At 45.6% G+C, this 18,615-nt stretch overlaps 1 protein-coding gene across 1 annotated transcript in view; it reads right to left on the bottom strand.

Annotated features, from left to right (window-relative positions):
- RCAN1 (regulator of calcineurin 1) overlaps positions 1–18,195 on the bottom strand; it is a 75,943-nt gene extending 57,748 nt beyond the window's left edge. Inside the window, exon 1 of the mRNA XM_018555141.1 lies at positions 17,896–18,195. Coding sequence (XP_018410643.1) covers positions 17,896–18,084 — 189 coding nt within the window. The 5' untranslated portion in view covers positions 18,085–18,195. The remainder of the gene's footprint in view (positions 1–17,895) is intronic.
- Between the last annotated feature and the right edge of the window lie 420 nt (positions 18,196–18,615).

Raw genomic sequence — 18,615 nt, 5'->3', positions numbered from 1 at the left:
GGGGGGGGGGTGGGGGGGGGGGGGGGGGCTGCGGTTCAGATCGCACGGTTGCATGAACGTTCCCCATAGCACTGTAGGGGATCGTTCATGTCGGCGTATCCGTGCGGCCAAACCGCCCCGCTGTAAATGGGGTCTTATGTTGTTGAGATGGGAAAAATGCTGTGTTATCACTCCACAAGGACGTGGGAGCCGAGTGCATTTCTGGCAGGTAAACTTGTGCACTTGCGGGGTCTTTAAATGATTATCACATGGGGAATTGTGCATGTACTGCAGAGATGTAATGCATATGTTGGGGGTTTTTTGCCCTGACATACACTTTAAGACAAATTTACAGCCCATTTCCATATGATCTTTCCAGCCATGGAAATATAAATAGATGGCTGAAGATGCTTGTTCCATTCAGGTCTAGTTTCCATTATATTGAATGACACGGAACATTTTGTGCACCGGGGTGCTTTTTCATTAAAGAGCATCGCTTGCCTCTAAACTGGCCGCATAACAGAACTCCAACGCATGTTCAGATTACAAGTTTTGGGCCGGATTCCTCTAGATGCCCTTAAGGCCTGCATGTAGTTGTTCGTTACTCCCCATCAGTGAGCTGGATTGGCTTCATCAGCTCTTTAGTGCCCATTGCAATTAAGTGGTAGATGTCTGTCTAACACCTCAGGGGAGGCGACTGTCAAATAGTGGCTGGAGGTGCAAACCAATCAGAAACCCCTACTAAACGTATTCAGATCAGTGAATGGGTGCAAAAGTATGAATAGAGAGTAGATATAAACCCTAACTGAATGACCTTTAGTTTGCAAAACAGCGTCTATCATAAAAAAATCTAAAAAGAAATAAAATACTTCTGTACTAATTTTTTCAGCCTTTGTTGCATCTCAATGCTGATGATCTCCTGGAACCTCTTTGCAGCCACTTTCTCTCTACATGCACTCCAGCAATGCCTGCACGGCTTTTCTCAGGGCAGATTTCCTGATGGTGACAACAGGGAACCTTGCCTGTGTAATGCGTGTTGAAATGGCCACTCCATGGTACGGGGTGACCACGCAGGAGCACAATTGGGACGAGCAGAGCATTGTTTCCCTATAACAGAAAGTGCTTCAGGAAGGACTGTTATGGCAGGATCACCATTTATTATTACAATAATATAAGATTTTAGTAAATCAGCATTATATATAACTTTTATTTATTGGTAGGACAGGTTCTTGCCCATCATTATTCCTCTGCTCTGACCACTGATGCATAGCACTGTGCCAATACTAATGCGGTATGGTGAGCTCCACCAGTAACTGATGAAGCTCTGGCACTGAAGTCTGTCTAGTGCAGTGGTAGCCAAACTCCGGCCCTCCAGCTGTGGTGAAACTACAAATCCCATGATCTCAGCTGCAGGCGCTCAGAAAGTGATGTTCTGGCAAAGCTGGCCATTCAGCATTATTCTTTAAGCCCCTTAGGCTAAGAACACGTGACCAGATGCTGACATTTGGTCATGCGATTTCCGTTAAAGGCGCTGGTGCATGATTTTCATGCAAAGCTAGCCATCTTGTAGTCCTTTTACCAAAGAGGATGCGACCAGATGTGGGCACCTCATGACTCTCCTGGCAAATAATTATGGCTGCCCTGGGAGGCTAGCCGTCTTTTTTGTTATGCTAAGCATCTGGCTTCAAGACTTTCTTAATTGCCCCAGAACAAGCATGCACCTCAAATATCAAAGTCCTGATCTGCATACCTGTTCCGGGTCAGAGATTAGTAGCGGCAGCCTCCGTGTTCACCTTACTGACAGGTTCCCTTTAACGCCTGGCCAGGGATCTGCTTCTAAATCAAATGATATTTAGGAATATCATTTGGAGTCATTTCTTTGGATTCCAGCGAACATTCCTCAAGGTGCAAAGTGGTAACATGCATTGCAATTTAGCTCTGAAAGTGGCGAATGACATTTTTCCATGAGGTCATCGTCACGAGACCAGATTCATCCGAGGCGTGTCAATGGAAAATATGCTGCTAGGATGGGCAGGGCGCCGCTATAAGCTTTTGTTTGGCACAGCTTCTTATAAGTAAATGGAAAAAACAAATGACAGGGTTCTGTGGGGCTGAGGTTAGGTTATGTAAGTGTAGTGTCTGGAGGCCGCAGGCACCTGGATGGAAAGACGTCCCTTTGTTGGAGTGTCTCGCTCTTGGCAGCTGCTGGCATTGTTCAAGAGGATTAGGTGTGGACTCGAGGTTTTGTCTGTGTTATAAAATATTCGGCTACTTTCTTCACTTGGGAAATATACAACATGCTATAAACTCATATGCCATAATAACAAGGAGGCTGGGCCTACTCAAAAAGAGAGATATTGCTTCCAAAACTTCACCTCCCGGGAAGCCCCTTATGGAAATTATTTTTAAATTCCAGCTACGGCCCTTCTGATTGCACAATAATCTCTTCAATCTTAAAAATACATTCAAGTACAAAAATGTATCTTATTTGTGTATCACTCGGCTGTAGATCCTCAAATCATCTCTGAATTGGTGCTGACACTGTCCTTCCTTCTGGAGGGGGGCTACTTTTGTCTCCCATGGTCCCTGTGTGTGTTGTAAAGTAGTCACCGCTCCAAGCTCACTCCTTTGATGGACTACAATCTCAATACATATTTGTAAACTAAACATGTTCACTCCAAGCTCGTTCCCGTGATGGACTACAATCTCATGTTTAGTTTACTAATTTGTATTGAGATTGTAGTCCATCATAGGAGCGAGCTTGGAGCGGTGACTACTTTACAACACACAAGGGGACCATGGGGAACAAAAGTAGCCCCCCTCCAGAAGGAAGGACAGCGTCAGCACCAATTCAGGGCTAGCGCGTTCCAGGAGCAGAGCAGTTACAGACCGGATCAAAACTGCATTCAATGTATTCCAATGGTATTTTGGGCTCTAGTTCACACCGCATCGTTCAGTTCCAGAGCATGTAAAAAAAACCTGCTCTGCAACGCATGCAAACGCACTAAAAGCCCATTTTAAACTAGAAAAAAACGGCCCTGAACGCGTCAAAAAAACACGCTATAACACACTGCGTGTGCAGAAACGCATGCAGATCTGGTCTCAGGGAGATGGTTTCAGGATCTGCAGCCGAGTGACACACAAATAAGATACATTTGTGTTAATAGTTAAGGTACTTCAATACATTTGTTAGATTTAACTCCTGAGTTTAGTGTCACTTTAAATCTTAAACACATTCAAGTACCTGAACTATTAACAGAAATGTATTTGTGTATCTCTTGGCTGTAGATCCTCAAATAATTTCTGAGTTGGTGCTGAGACTGTCCTTCCTTCTGGAGGGTGGCTACTATTGTTCCCCATAGTTCCTGTGTGTTGTAAAGTAGTCACCGCTCCAAGCTCACTCCCGTAATGGACTATCTCATGTTTAGTTTACTAATTTGTATTGAGATTGTAGTCCATCACAGGAGCGAGCTTGGAGCGGTGACTACTTTACAACACACATGGGGGGAAAAAAGTATCCCCCCTCCAGAAGGAAGGACAGTGACAGCACCAATTCAGAGATGATTTGAGGATCTACAGCCGAGTGATAGACAAATAAGATACATTTCTGTTATAGTTCAGGTACTTGAATACATTTGTTAGATTTAACTCCTGAGTTTGGTGTCACTTAAGACAAACTAAGCTTTCATTTGGCAACATTGTCTTTCCAAATGAAACCTAAAGACTAAAGGATGGAACAAAACAGGAAACAAAACCCTACATTTTCTAGCTTGATGAGGATCATTTTAAAGCAGCTTGTGTTAGAATAGCTAAAATTAAAATGTGTCTCAGTTGATACTACAATGATGTTGCCACTTTTTATTTCTTTAAATGCAACATTACAAATGAAAACACAAAAAGGGATTGCATATGTATGTAAAGAAAAAAAGAATGGCTAAGAGAAGAAGGGTGGGAAGGAGATAATTATGGTTATCCCTAGGGGTCAAATCAGGGCCGGACAAGTCTGAGGAACCAGGTAGCCAATGTTTATTAAAAGTTATAGCTGGTTCCTAACTTTTCAGATTTTCTCTAGTTGTCAATGGAGCTTGCTTCTAAAAAAAAAAAAAAAATATCCAGCTAGCTCTTGGATTGGAAGGACTGGCTCCTGAATTCTATATGAATTTGTCCAGCACCGGGTCATATAGACCAATTTTTTTAGAAAATAAACCTTATTATTCTTTTTTATGTCAGGTTGCTGGAGCTGGCATTATACGCAGATCAAAAGGACACTTATTTGATTTAAAGGAGAACTATGGGGTCAGTGTTTTTCCCCATAATTCTCCTTAGGGTAACGGGAGGACACAAACTAGCGTCCTCCCGTCACCCTAGGCTCAGTATACCGCGAGCCAGGTCGGCTAGAACTATGAAGTGAGTGAAAAGCACTCACCTCATAGTTCTCCTTTAAAGATCTTGTTGAAAACACAACAATATATGTCGATTTCTGTACTTTTCCGTTGCCGCTCATTCTTCAGATGACTGTCGGTCGTTCATCCTTGTTTGTCTGTTTTATGGGCTGCAGATGGAAAAAAATTGTAAAACGATTGACAGTATAAAACATGATCTGGGCAGAGTCCAGAAGATTGGGAGAGGTCAATGAATCTCTTGGATGGAAAATAAACACCAAGTTCCCTATAGAGACCCGACCTTCACTCCAGATTAGAGGAAGTGGAAAAAGAATTGTCAGCACAAAGACACAGCTGGCCAGTGGAAAGGAGGAAAATAGAAGGTGAACGACCGGAGTGGAGGGGGGGCTCGTGATGCCACCAGCCTTCCATCAGCGAGATTCCACCTCTATATTATGAACAAACTTTCCACAATTCATCCTAATCATGCCTCAAATATCTTATTCCCTGTCCTGGGAAAAACAAAAAAAACCCAGCCATAAACAGGAAAAAAAAAAGAAAATTATTTGGGTGGCTCCAGACTAATATGAAAACTTGGCTCTCCTACAGCAAAATTCAATCAATGCTGGGAACAATACGGGATACTGATAACAGAAAGTAGTTTATTTACATAATATTAGGTTTGTCCAAATTTTGGTCACTCCTGTCATATTGCTGGACAGCTTGGACTACCCACCTCTAAATGTATGTGGAGGAAAAAGCAAACACACACATTAATATATATATATATACACACACACACACTTTTAGGGGCTTGGGGGAAATATTAGGGATCTAAAACAGACCCCTGATATTTCCCTTTTAAAATAGAAAAAAGAGATTGGAGGACACAGAGTCCTCAATCTCTTTTTCTGTATCCCCTGTTATCAATGAACAGGAATCCTGAGTGTTCCTGTTCATTCATAACATGAGGACAGAGTATGGTTACTATAACCACAACTATGAATGAACAGGAGGTGATGTAGACCACTTCCCATTCATTCATAATTGAGGATATGGTACACATACCATGTCCTCAATTATCTACAAACACTCAGCGATCACTGACTGCTTGTACCCGCTCTCCTCTTGGACACGCTGTCACAGGAGGCTGAGCGAGCGATGTGGGAGGAGAGACAATGCATAAAAAACAGAACACAATGTATGTCACAATTACAATCCTTGAAGAAGAAATCTGGGAAAAACTTACCCTTACAATCTTACTCTCAGTGGTGCGACCCCCCGCACTGCAAGAGTTAAGTGATTCTTCTGTCTAGACCAGAAATAAAGCAGACATCCTCACACGATCCTGGGTCCTGCAGGGCTACTAGGATGGTCCCTGCAGCCTCGTCTAATCTGAAAGACCGATCATGTCATCACATCTTATTCAGGTCTATTGACTTGCATTAGATGTGAGGATGCCAAATGACGTTCCATAGCTGGAGTGGAGGGAGAGATATATGACCGCAGGACCAAGAAGCAGGTGAATCGGCTTCATTTGAGCCTCCTAGACAAAAGGAGCAGTTAACACTTGCAGTGCTGGGGTAGACACTGCAAGGGTAAGTTTTTCTCCGAGTTCTTTTTTAAAGCTCCAAGCATTAATCTTCTCCCCAAAACTTTTGCCTCTGCAGCTAACCATTAGTCTCAAAAAAAAAAAAATCATCCTAAGCTAAAAGCCCCTTTTACTTGCTAAACCCGCAGTCACATGATACGCCAGGTCCTGAGTCTTCCATTGTATTCACTACAGAGGAGTAAGGTCTGCAGGGCTGAATGAGGAAAATCATACAGTGGGCAGGTTTAGGTTAATGTAACATGGACGACTCCGCTGCTAGTGACAAATCCCCAGTAATCACTCCATCGCTAGCCGGGGCAGCTGAACAGCTACCTCTCTGGCCCCAAACATGATGGCTAGCGATGGAAGAGACATCTCGCTGCCTTGGCTAGCAAGGGAGCAATTCCATATGGACAGACAGGCGGTCCCTTAGCGATCCTGCTGGTAGCAGATTTGCCGGTTGTGTGACATCAGTCTTATGGTAGCCCAGACCCTAATAAGCAATAGACTTCTCTGTGTGGTCAGACCATACATTAAATATAAAGAGGGTAATCTAAAGCTTCACTTCAAATGCGAGACATTTTAAAAATGTACAACATGACGACAGACAGCTGTTTGGTAACTTGAGCATTCAATTGGGCCAAGCTCACGCGACTACACTGCAGCAATGTGCAAAAATGTGTGTCGGTGCGCTGCGGTGCCATTCATTCCTAATCGCACCCAATGCACCTGATCAATCTTCCTGCTATGCAGGGCACCACAATGCAGAGTAATGCTCTACCATTCGTTGTGGTGCACTGCATCACAAAAAAATAGTGCATGCACCCTTTTGGGTGCATTTTGGTGTGTTAGGAAGCACAAGCAAATGAATGGTCTGCACTATCACAAAGCATGTTAACGCACATGCTAAATGTACTGCAACAGTGAAATTCAGCCTTATAGTACGGAAAATACTGTCACCGGGTGACCATGTTTTATTCAACACCCATATTTAGAGTGTAGCATGAGGGCTTGTTCACGCCAAAAGAGGTGCGTTCAAGAGCAGTAGTTGCTGGAACGCACCGCAATGCTTCACAAAACCTCCCCCTGCGTTCTGGGGCGGGAGGGGGCGTGGCGGTGCATTGAATTCAATGGCACCGCTTCCACGCAGTGACCCCGCCCGCAGTGCGATCAGACACGTGGCAAAACTTTGCCTGCGTTCCGTTCCACTGCAAATGCAAAAAATGCTGCTTGCTCTATTTTTTGCATTTGCAGTGGAACAGAACGCAGGCAAAGTTTTGCCACGCGCCCGGTCGCACTGCGGGCTCTGGAACGCACCGCATTTGGTGTGAACAAGCCCTGAAACATGGTCACAGACCCCAGCCCCCCAATCAAAAATCACCCCATCCACTTACTTACACAGGGGGTCTTCTCCTCACAGCAACCGATTATCTTTTGAATTCAGTGCGGCTCAGTCTGCACAAGGATCTGTGGATGGAAGACTACAAGTCCCATGTGGCAGAGGGACAGGTAGATCTCAATGGAGTGGTAAAGTGTGGTAACGTCACCGTACAAGATGTCCATTGATAACTTCCTCCAGCCCCCTATCACAAGGTAGGTCTGTACCTTAGTAGAAACCTGGTGCTTGAGGAAGAGTCTGCAGTAGCCTGTGCATTGCACCTGCTGTCCACCAACCACGGTTGCAATGCTTTGCAGGCTTCAATGCAAAAAATTAAATGACTGCACATTTTTTCTTTCATTGATATGTGCGAGATTATTATTTTTTCCTAAAGCGTGGACTCTCTCCTTACGCAGTTACAGCAACAATTTTTTTTTCTTTTGGAAAAAAGGTTTAAACAGTAATAAAAGTTGACCATTGCACCCCTATCAGTGTGTTACAGTATCCCTGCCGCTGTAACGGGCTAACTTTTGCTGGACAGCTTGGTCTGCATCTAATAGGTGGAGAAATTATAATTATAAATAGGGATTCATAGATTGAATACTATCATTACATGTATCTATTTATTAGTAGGGATGTCCCAATGCCACTTTAAGACTAAGTACAAGTACTGTCCCTCATGTACTTGCAGATACCAATTACCGATACTTTTTCTTAAAAGGACATGTGACATTTTTTTTCTAAAACACAGAATTATGATTTTAGGGCAGTTTCTCAGCGGGGATAAATATGGATGTCACCAGAACTGAATACATGTCCCCACAGCAGAAAACATGTCCCTAAGGCAGAATAGTATTCTGCTTTGGGGACTGCTTTTTCTTCTCACCAGGCTGCGTGTCGATCCCACCGGGCGACGTGGACATCTGCAGTGGCTCTGCGGGCACTCCACCTCACATGCGATGTCGGGACCCAGCCTCCCCCACGTACAGTCCGGCCGACTCTGGGACTGGGCCCCACGACTTTCGTCCATCTCCCGGCCCAGTCCTCCCAGTCAGTGTGCGGCGGGAACCCCTAGCTTCTAGCCCTGGGGTGGTAGTTCCGCCCCCTGGGCTGTCCATGGCAGTGCCTGCGCCGGGAAAGAGGAGATAAAGAACCGGACAGGCACTGCCATGGACAGCTATCTGCAGGCCCCCAGCAGGCTGCAGAGGTCCCCACAAGCGCAGGAACTCAGACGGCCGCTTCTGTTTGAAAATTTAAAGGGCCGGTATCGGCCTTAAGAATCTGGGCATTTTCATGAGTGCAAGTACTCGTGAAAATGTCTGCTATCGGCCTTGATACCGATACTATTATCGGTATCGGGACATCCCTATTTATTAGTATTTAATATTATATATATATTTCCCTATTGTGATCCTCTACTATCTGGCAGGACACAGGTCCACTTTGATGAGTATAAGCAGATACTTGCCTTAGCCGGACTACATGGTCTTTCAATCGATGGCAATGTCAAGGTTTCAGGCGTTCTCCATCATCTTTCCAGAGCGTCCATTTTTAAAAACAGCAAATGATTATATTTCCCTGATGAAATATTCCGCTAATTTTAGCACGTATGAGCCAGGCCGGCGATTTATAGGACACACGTGGAAAGAGGGTGATGTGTCCTTCCATTACTTAAACTGTTCCCAACCACTTCACACCGCTGCTCGTCATCTCTGCCTGCTCTCCTCTCCGGTTTAACGATGGCAATCGTATATGAAGTCACGTTTCACAAGATCGAAAATTGCCGTTTGGAAACTGTCATTAAAATTTACAGTAGTGAACGTGTTCGGTAATATTATGAATTACATCACTTTTCCAGTTACTAAAGCCAGCGCTGTTTAAGGTTTTCAGTGCTGTGAGGAAGTCGATCTCCTCAGGGCAACATAAAAAAAAAAAAAAAAACAACATTCAGTAGATTTCTGCAATACATCTTAAAGGGATAAAAACAGTACAAGTGGAGAAAAATACTCAACACCCAACGTCATTCAACCTACTTCCTGGAGGGCATAGTGTTTACGGACCCGCCATCTTGGGGTGTCACCACAGTGTAATGATGCAAAGAAAATGGCACACTCTGCAATATTTAGGACCCCCAAAGCCAGATAATAGAATTCCTACACACATAAACCTCATACCCGGGGATGGACATTCCATTTGTAGAGACTGTGCAGCAGGACATATGCCCTATGAGACTTAGGGACTTATACTTCATACAAGTCAGATGATTGCTGGGACCTCTCCCTGTGTGTGTAAGCCTTTAAAGACAAATAAGTGTTTTTTTTTGGGTGTCCAAAAATTGGTCTTACACGGGGCCCCTTTGGTGAGTTTATCACTGCTTAGGACAAAATATCAAACAACCCTTCCATTACATATGGTTCTCTGTCTGGGCCTACCTTAAAGAAGAACATTATTAAAACTCTTGCCTACAACACCAACTTTTAAGTCAAGCAAAGTGTACGGAGTTCAGTGGTTAGGATTATGTAACATGATGCCCCTTACCAGTGGAAGGGACAGAAATGCCCCAGTGTTGGTGGTTAGTAGAAGTAAAAATGCCCAATGTCATTGGGGGAAAAAAATTGAGCAGACCTTGGGGGGCAGTTTAAGAACAATTGCCCAGCATAATAGGCCAGTAGAAGGAAAAATACCCTGACAATAATAAGAACAAAAAATGGCCTTGGTATCAATGAGAAGAAAAAAAATACCACACAGTCAGGGGTCAAAAAGAAATGCCATGTCAGTGGAACAAAAAATGTGTGTGTGTTCGTACATAATTGAGGACATGGTACTGTATGTGTACTATATCCTCAATTATGAATGAATGGGAAGTGATCTACATGACCTCATCACCCCCTGTTCATTCATGATTGTGGATATAGTAAACATACTCTGTCCTCATGTTATGAATGAACAGGAACACTCAGTATAGAGGATTCCTGTTCATTTATAACAGGGGCTGAAGAAAAAGAGATTGAGGGCTCTGTGTCCTCAATCTCTTTTTCTATTTTAAAAGGGAAATATCAGGGGTCTGTTTTAGATCCCTAATATTTCCCCCAAGCCCCTAAAAGTAAAAAATAAAAATATTTAATCAAAAATTAATAAATACAAATAAATATAAACAAAATTAAAAAGTTTAAAAAAAGAATTTCGGTTTCGGCCTGACAAATGTTTTTTTTCAGTTTTGTTTATTTCTATTTCTGTGCACCTCTAATTAATATATGTGTATGTGTAATATGTGTGTGTGTGTGTGTGTGTGTGTGTGTGTGTGTGTGTGTGTGTGTCCACAATCCCTTCAGACATCCAGCAATGCACTGTAAAGCAAGTGAAGGCCCAGGCATCCCTTGCAACTCTGTATCATGTGACATTTTCGCATGACTAGAAACTGAAATTAAGGATAGATTTCCCCCATTCTCCTGTGCGGGTATTGCACTCCCAGGAGGCCTGGTACTGGCACTGGGTGCTGGAATAAGTGTTCCAGCAAAACCCTGGGTTTTAGATTAAATCCTGGGACAGACCTGGGCAAATCGGGACGGTTAGGGGGTATAGTTGGGGGGAAAGGAGAGGGACAGTGGAGTTTGGTTTCAAAGTGAGCATCACAGGGGCGTAGTGGTTAGCACTTAGCACAGGACTAAGGGTTCAAATCCAGGTCAGGTCACTGTATGCATGGAGTTTGCATGTTCTCCCTGTGCTTGTGTGGGTTTCCTCCGAGTACTCTACTTTCCTCCCACACTCCAAAGACATGATGGTAGGTTAATTGGCTCCTTTCTAAATTGGCCTTAGTATGTATGTATGTATGTATGTATGTATGTATGTATGTACGTACGTACGTACGTATGCGAGTGAGATAAGGACCGTAGATTGTAAGCTCCTTGAGGCTGGGTTTATACCTGGGCGTTTTTCAGCGCTGCTCGAAGCGCTGAAAAACACTCAGGAAGTGAAATCCTATGAATCCCTATGGGCATTGGTCCCACCTGGGCGTATTTCAGCGCGATTTGTCGGGCTGAAAAACACCCTACGCGCGAAAAAGTACTTGAGCTTCTTTTTCACGCGTAGGGGCCGATTGCCAGGGAGGTTAAAAAACGAACGTCGAACGCGCGTTTCATTGAATTAAAAAACGTGCTAAAAAGATGCTCAAAAAACGCGCCTATTAGGAACACCCAGGTGTGAACCCAGCCTGAGGGCAGGGACTGATGTAAATTGCTATTGCTATGTAATAAAAGTGCATCTAAAGCAGGTTGTTTGCCGCCATCTAGAACACGCAGGTCCGGCTAGTTACGACTGTCACCTTATACAAAACCCATAGCTGGTCACAGGTTAACAATGCAGCATCTCTATTACTTCAAACCACGTCCTGGGGACCAGAGCGCATCTCTTACAATCACTTTTGAGTTAAATGTAACCTGTAAGCAGAACTGAAATGAGTAAATTAAAAGGAAAGGAGAGAAGACAAATATCCATTAACCTTCATCATGTTAATATTTAATGGCGGAAATGTTGGTTCCTCAGCTTAGTGATATTTTACCCCTCAGCTATCCAATGCACTTAGAAGTAGGATGGGCTGACATTAATTGCCTTGACAGAATCCATAATGAAGTGTTGAGGTTTTTTTTATATTTCTTTTTCAGCATAAACTTCAATAATGTGCTTTTTATGACTGTTAATATTTTATTATGCCAACTGTAAATAAAACAATTAAACCATAGAGTACCGTATTTGCCGGCGTATAAGACGGGTTTTGAGACCTTAAAACATCCCCTGAAAATCGGGGGTCGTCATATACGCCGGGTACATACGGAAGGATACGGTATACTGTATGCAGCTTAAAATGCCTCCAAAACTGTTCATTGTACAGACATGCTGTGCTTTTTATCCAGAGACAGTACTCAGATCAGGGGCCATTCAGAAGACAAGGATGCCAACTACCACAGGGAGTGATCAGGACAAAAGATGGGGACAAAAAGAAAAAACAACAACATCAGCCATTATCTAATTAAGGAAGCAATGACACCGTCCATTCAGAGCCAAGTCCATTTAAAGAGGCAATGACACCATCCATTCAGAGCCAAGTCCATTTAAAGAGGCACTGTTCCTTCTCCACCTGACACCAACAATGGGGCATCATCCCTCTCACTGACACCAATGATAGGGCACTGTTCCTCCTTTCACTGACACCAATGATGGGGCACTGTTCCTCCTCTCACTGACACCAATCATGGGGCACTGTTCCTCCTCTCACTGACACCAATCATGGGGCACTGTTCCTCCTCTCACTGACACCAATCATGGGGCACTGTTCCTCCTCTCACTGACACCAATCATGGGGCACTGTTCCTCCTCTCACTGACACCAATCATGGGGCACTGTTCCTCCTCTCACTGACACCAATCATGGGGCACTGTTCCTCCTCTCACTGACACCAATCATGGGGCACTGTTCCTCCTCTCACTGACACCAATCATGGGGCACTGTTCCTCCTCTCACTGACACCAATCATGGGGCACTGTTCCTCCTCTCACTGACACCAATCATGGGGCACTGTTCCTCCTCTCACTGACACCAATCATGGGGCACTGTTCCTCCTCTCACTGACACCAATCATGGGGCACTGTTCCTCCTCTCACTGACACCAATCATGGGGCACTGTTCCTCCTCTCACTGACACCAATCATGGGGCACTGTTCCTCCTCTCACTGACACCAATCATGGGGCACTGTTCCTCCTCTCACTGACACCAATCATGGGGCACTGTTCCTCCTCTCACTGACACCAATGATAGGGCACTGTTCCTCCTTTCACTGACACCAATGATGGGGCACTATTCCTCCCAGTTACACCAATGATGGGGCACTATTCCTCCCACTGGCAACAGGAGGGCACTATGCCTTCCCCCCACTGACACCAACAATGGCGCAATATGACTGACCACCAAGCCAGGTGGATTATTTACTCTAACCACCAATGCTGAGGCATTTTCTACTCCCATTGACCACAGTCTGGTCCTGTTAAAGTCAGTAAACTGGCCCTTTAATTAGAAAGTGGAGACCCCAATACAAACATTTACCTACTTCATCCATATCTTTAAAAAAAAAAAAAACAACAAAAAAACCTTTCAGCTTTAGACATACTTTGACTGAAGCATACCTCAAAATATGTTGTTAGGTGTATGATGCCCTCTACAGGAAGAGCATTACATAACAAAGACATACCCATGTAGACGTTCCCCACTCTCCTCTGCACGCGTCATGCTCGCAAGAAGTCAGAGACTGGCATAGGGTACTAGAATGAATGTTCCAGCACCTGGCACCGGGACAAGAGGTGGGCTCATGAGACACCAGGATTTAGTACAAATCCTGGAACAGTCCCAAGATCTAAATTCAAAAAACAGTTGGGGCATACGGGAAAAGGCAAAGAGCAAGATGACCCAGTGGTGTCACATGACCAAACTTAAAACTTCTGGAAATAGGAATGCCTTTTTAAAAAATATACCCAATTAGAAATACATACGGGAGGGGGCGGGGAGAGTGCAACTGGGTTTTAAAGTGTATCTGAGGTGAAAACTTTTTCCTGCATATGGCTTTGTATATACCTCTAAATATGTTAGGTGGATGATGCCCTCTACAGGAAGAACTTTGCATAACACACAAACGACAACAGTACTATGAACAACTGAAAGGAAACTTCTACTGAGAGGAATCCAGGGGCTGCTATTGTCAATTTCCTTTTAAAAATGCTCATTCCCTGGCTGTGTTTGGCATCAGTACTTTCCAACTCACAGACCTGAAACAAGCACTCAGTTAGTGAAGTCAGAACTCCTGGTCTTCTTATTTGTTCTGGCTCGGTGAACCCAATGCTCCACATAATATCTGAACCACCCGCATTTCAAAGAAGGTTTAGTCATGACTGCCTATGTACCGTCTCACTTCTGGTCTCCTTTAAAGGCCGACTGAAGCTGAATACATTCCATGTGCATACAAACAAAAGGTGTTCAGTGTCTTACAATCCATTTTCCTTATAAAGAAGCCTCAGCATCAATCATTTGATATCTTTCATCGACATCTTCTATCAATCAATCGATAATTGACATCAGAAGACTAGAGGATTTGACATCTTCCATCAATCATTCAAATCGTTTGACATCTTCTATCAATCGTTTGAGATAGAGAGATAGAGATACATTGGTAGCTATAAAATGGGCAGTTTAATAAAGGAGAACTATGGGGTCAGTGTTTTTCCCCATAGTTCTCCTTAGGGTACCGGGGGGACACAAACTAGCGTCCTCCCGTTACCCTAAGCGCAGTATACGGCGAGCTACAGCTTGCGGTATACTGAGACGCCGCAGCCGGAGCGGATCCCGACGTAGATGACGGGATCCGCCCAGCTATGTGAGTGACAGCTGGCTCTGCCTATCTAGAGGCAGAGCCAGCTGTACCCGCCCCCTCCCCCGTCCGTTCCGCCAGTCAGCGCTGGCAGATCGGAGCGGGGAGAGGGGAATCCAGCCCCTCCCCCTGTCATGGCAGAGAGCCGTGACAGGATCGAGAGGTGAGCGAACCTGGTATGTGTTCGCTCACCTCCTGATCTACTGAGCCGGCCTGTGACAGTCTCATTGTCACAGGTCGGCTAGAACTATGAGGTGAGTGAAAAGCACTTACCTCATAGTTCTCCTTTAACACCTCCTAGACTCCAATTATGCCAATGCAATCAACACCTGGTGGTGACTAACAGATTATGTGGATTGGAACAAAATTCACCAGATATATTCCCAGATAATTTTTTGTACAAGTCATTCTGAATGTAGAAAGCTGGTTGGATGTCCAGTGAAACATCTTTAAGAACAACAATACATCAAGTCCAGTTGCCTTGACTTATTTTTTTACAGATATACCATGACCCGGATGAATGAGAACCTTCACAGACAAATTCTCAAAAGATCAAATCAACCGGATTGTATTCTTTGCTGGCAAAGCATCAATTTGTAATAGATAGCAAGAAATCACATATAAAATCATGACCCCCGCTGGTCCGGGACCCCCTCTGTTCTGCCCATTAAACAAGCCCTTCTGGCAACAGGTCCTTGGTATAATCAGACAAAAAAGAATGCAACAGAGGAGCGCCCCAACCAACGGAATCACTGGCAATGAGAACTCGATTGCTGGCTGAGTGTTGCAAAACAAAACCGTGAACAATGGAGTTAATGGAAGTAGAATGGCACTCATGTTTAACGTCCTTTAAGCGATGTATTGCTGTGATTAGAGATGAAAGGGTTGCTTTAGCTTGAATATGGTTGTCCTGTTGTGTGTTACAATGATCAGCTCTCTGGTGGTCTGTAATGGCTGATTAATAGCCGGCTGAATTGCTCTGGGCAAGTGAGGAACTTGTCATGGCCGGCATGGTAGATGAGCAGCTGGATGGTGCTGGGAAGTTGAAGGTGGCGGGCCAAGCTGGCCAGACCCGGTAACTGGATGGCGCTGGGAAGTTGAAGGTGGCGGGCCAAGTTGGCCAGACCCGGTAACTGGATGGTGCTGGGAAGTTGAAGGTGGCGGGCCAAGCTGGCCAGACCCGGTAACTGGATGGTGCTGGGAAGTTGAAGGTGGCGGGCCAAGCTGGCCAGACCCGGTAACTGGATGGTGCTGGGAAGTTGAAGGTGGCGGGCCAACAGGGCAGCCATCAGAAATGTTGGGGCCCCTTACACGGCTTTAGGCCGGGCCCCCCCCGCTGGACGCAGGGCTTAGTGATGCGCTGAACACAGGACCCACTTGAGAGTGACCCTGCAGAGCCCACCATAAACACTGCACAGCCCATCTGAGACTGTCTATGGTGGGCTCTGAGGTGGTCTCAGGTGGGCTTGTCTCGAAGCCGCTGGAGTGGCAATGCTGGGGCCCTGCGCTGCTAGGGCCAGGCCTCCGCCTCCTCGCCCTTCACCGTCGGCCGATAGTCATGTAAGGGACCAAGGCGGGCCCCCCAGGCTGCCCGATCCCCTTACATGAGTATCGGCCGTACCCCCCTGATGGCTGCCCTGCGGGCCAAGCTGGCCAGACCCGGTAACTGGATGGTGCTGGGAAGTTGAAGGTGGCGTGCCAAGCTGGCCAGACCCGGTAACTGAATGGGGCTGGGAAGTTGAAGGTGGCGGGCCAAGCTGGCCAGACCCGGTAACTGGATGGTGCTGGGAAATTGAAGATGGCGGGCCAAGCTGGCCAGACCCTGTAACTGGATGTTGCTGGGAAGTTGAAGGTGGCGGGCCAAGCTGGCCAGACCCGGTAACTGGATGAGGCTGGAAAGTGTAAGAAGCGGCTCACATCAGAATAATGCAGGCGGTGGGACAAGCTGGCCAGGCTAAGCCGCACTGGCTGGAATGTAGAATCGCAATTCAGCCAGCCATCAATCTGTTTGTATTTGGTGGATTTTGATTGTTAAAGTAGAATTAAACCTGCATGTGTTTTTGCATAAATCTACAGCTATACTTTAGGTATATTCAAAAACATTTTTTAAAAAGTTACCAAAAGGATTAAAAAACTTACCTGCGTCTCCGCCGCACGCTCCCATCCGAAGATTCTAGGGCGGCCGCAAAGGATCATGGGGGCGGACGCATGCGCAGTAGAGATCTTCGGCCAGGAGAAGAGGAGAGACACAGTTTAAGTCAATGGAGGCAGCGTGCACCCGCACAGACTCCGTGGGACAGGAAGAGAGAGGAGTCAGCGCTGGATCAGCGACCGGCACCAGCGCTGGAGGGACTCCTGAAAACTACAGGAAGGAAGAAGAAGATCGGATCAAGAGGCATAATTTAAGGTAAGTCCTTACACCAGCATTGGGGTGGCAGTTTTATGGCTTTAATGTCACTTTAAATAAAAAATGTGGAAAAAAAAAAATTTGGACCTGCACAAAGCGGCATTCAACTTAGTGAGCCTGAGCAGCTGGATAACAGGTAGGGGAGCTGCACAGGGGAGAGCTCAAACCTTGGGACGCACAGATTGCGGATGGTGTGAGCAGCGCACAGTGCAGAGATGCGACAGCCAGAAGGAGGGAGCCATACACTCTGATCAGGTGGGTCCGCTGTCCATCAAATTCCTGCTGGCCCCGCCCATGCCTTTTACCCAGCAAGGTTTTAGGGGGAGCGTTCACACCTATATGCTAACGCACCCACCGTGCACTGCAGTGCAAAAGGTGCGCAGATTTACATCAAAATTGTTCTGAAAATATTCATTTAAAACTCTAAAGTACACTAATGTGTGTAGAGATTCATTCCCCAACCTACACGCCAAATACTGAAATGTGTACACAAAATACATAATAGCCCCAATAATGTTATAGCACCTGGTGCCCCAATACACACTATATACTCCCTGTGGGGGGGACTGTGTACGGGAAGTGCCCCCCCCAGTTTACAGTGCACCCCTATACACAGTGCACCCCCAGTATACAGTACACCCCGGTATACAGTACACTCCCCTATACACACATCCAGGCTGCAGCACACATACAGCCTCCCCTCCCCCTCATTCAGCAGACATGTTGCTGTCACGGCTCTCACTCACCCTGCAGCGGCCATCATAGAACACGCTGGTGTCCAGGTTGCAGCAGATGATGGAGCTGGGCAGCGATCGCAGATCAATATCCTCCATATCAATATCCAGGAAATCCCAGTCGTTGGCGTCCAGATGGGAGCCCGGGCCCCCTGAGCACACTCCTAGATGAGCTGCCAGTTCCCTCAAGGCTTGCTCCATGCCGTCACCACCGCCAGCCGGACATGAACCGTAATGACGTCACTGGCCTAGTACTGATCGGAAGGGTGACAGGACGCCAAACTCATAGCTGTCACCTCTTACCGATTTGATGCATCAACTTCTGACACCGCAGTGACGTCACGGGGACCGGCTGAGGTGCGCAGCGCCATCTGCTGGAGGCTGCCTGTCATCGATGCAGCGTCATGTGTAGTGCAAAGCGGACCTGTCACCCAGGCAATCCAGAGAGAAAGATTCATTCATGTGATGATGAAATAAAAAATCAGTCAATCATGGCTGGGGAACTTGGGAACTTTCTACACTTGTCTGTGTTTAAAACTGGTTCATGTGCCTGTAAAACATCTACATCTGCATGAAGATGCTCCCCTTGTGATAGTAGTAAAATATGTCGATAAAGTTCAAAAATATAAAATGTAATAAAATAAATAACAACATTTTCAACAGCCCCAGTAAACACACATACGAACGCAAATGCTCTTGTTTTTGGGCGCACACATACCCAACATATGTATT

The sequence above is a fragment of the Nanorana parkeri genome, unplaced genomic scaffold, assembly GCF_000935625.1.
Source record: "Nanorana parkeri isolate BGI_ZX_2015 unplaced genomic scaffold, ASM93562v1 scaffold186, whole genome shotgun sequence".
Taxonomy (NCBI): Eukaryota; Metazoa; Chordata; class Amphibia; order Anura; family Dicroglossidae; genus Nanorana; species Nanorana parkeri.
The sequence above is the reverse complement of the archived record's forward strand: the minus strand, read 5'-3'. Positions and strand labels throughout refer to the sequence as shown.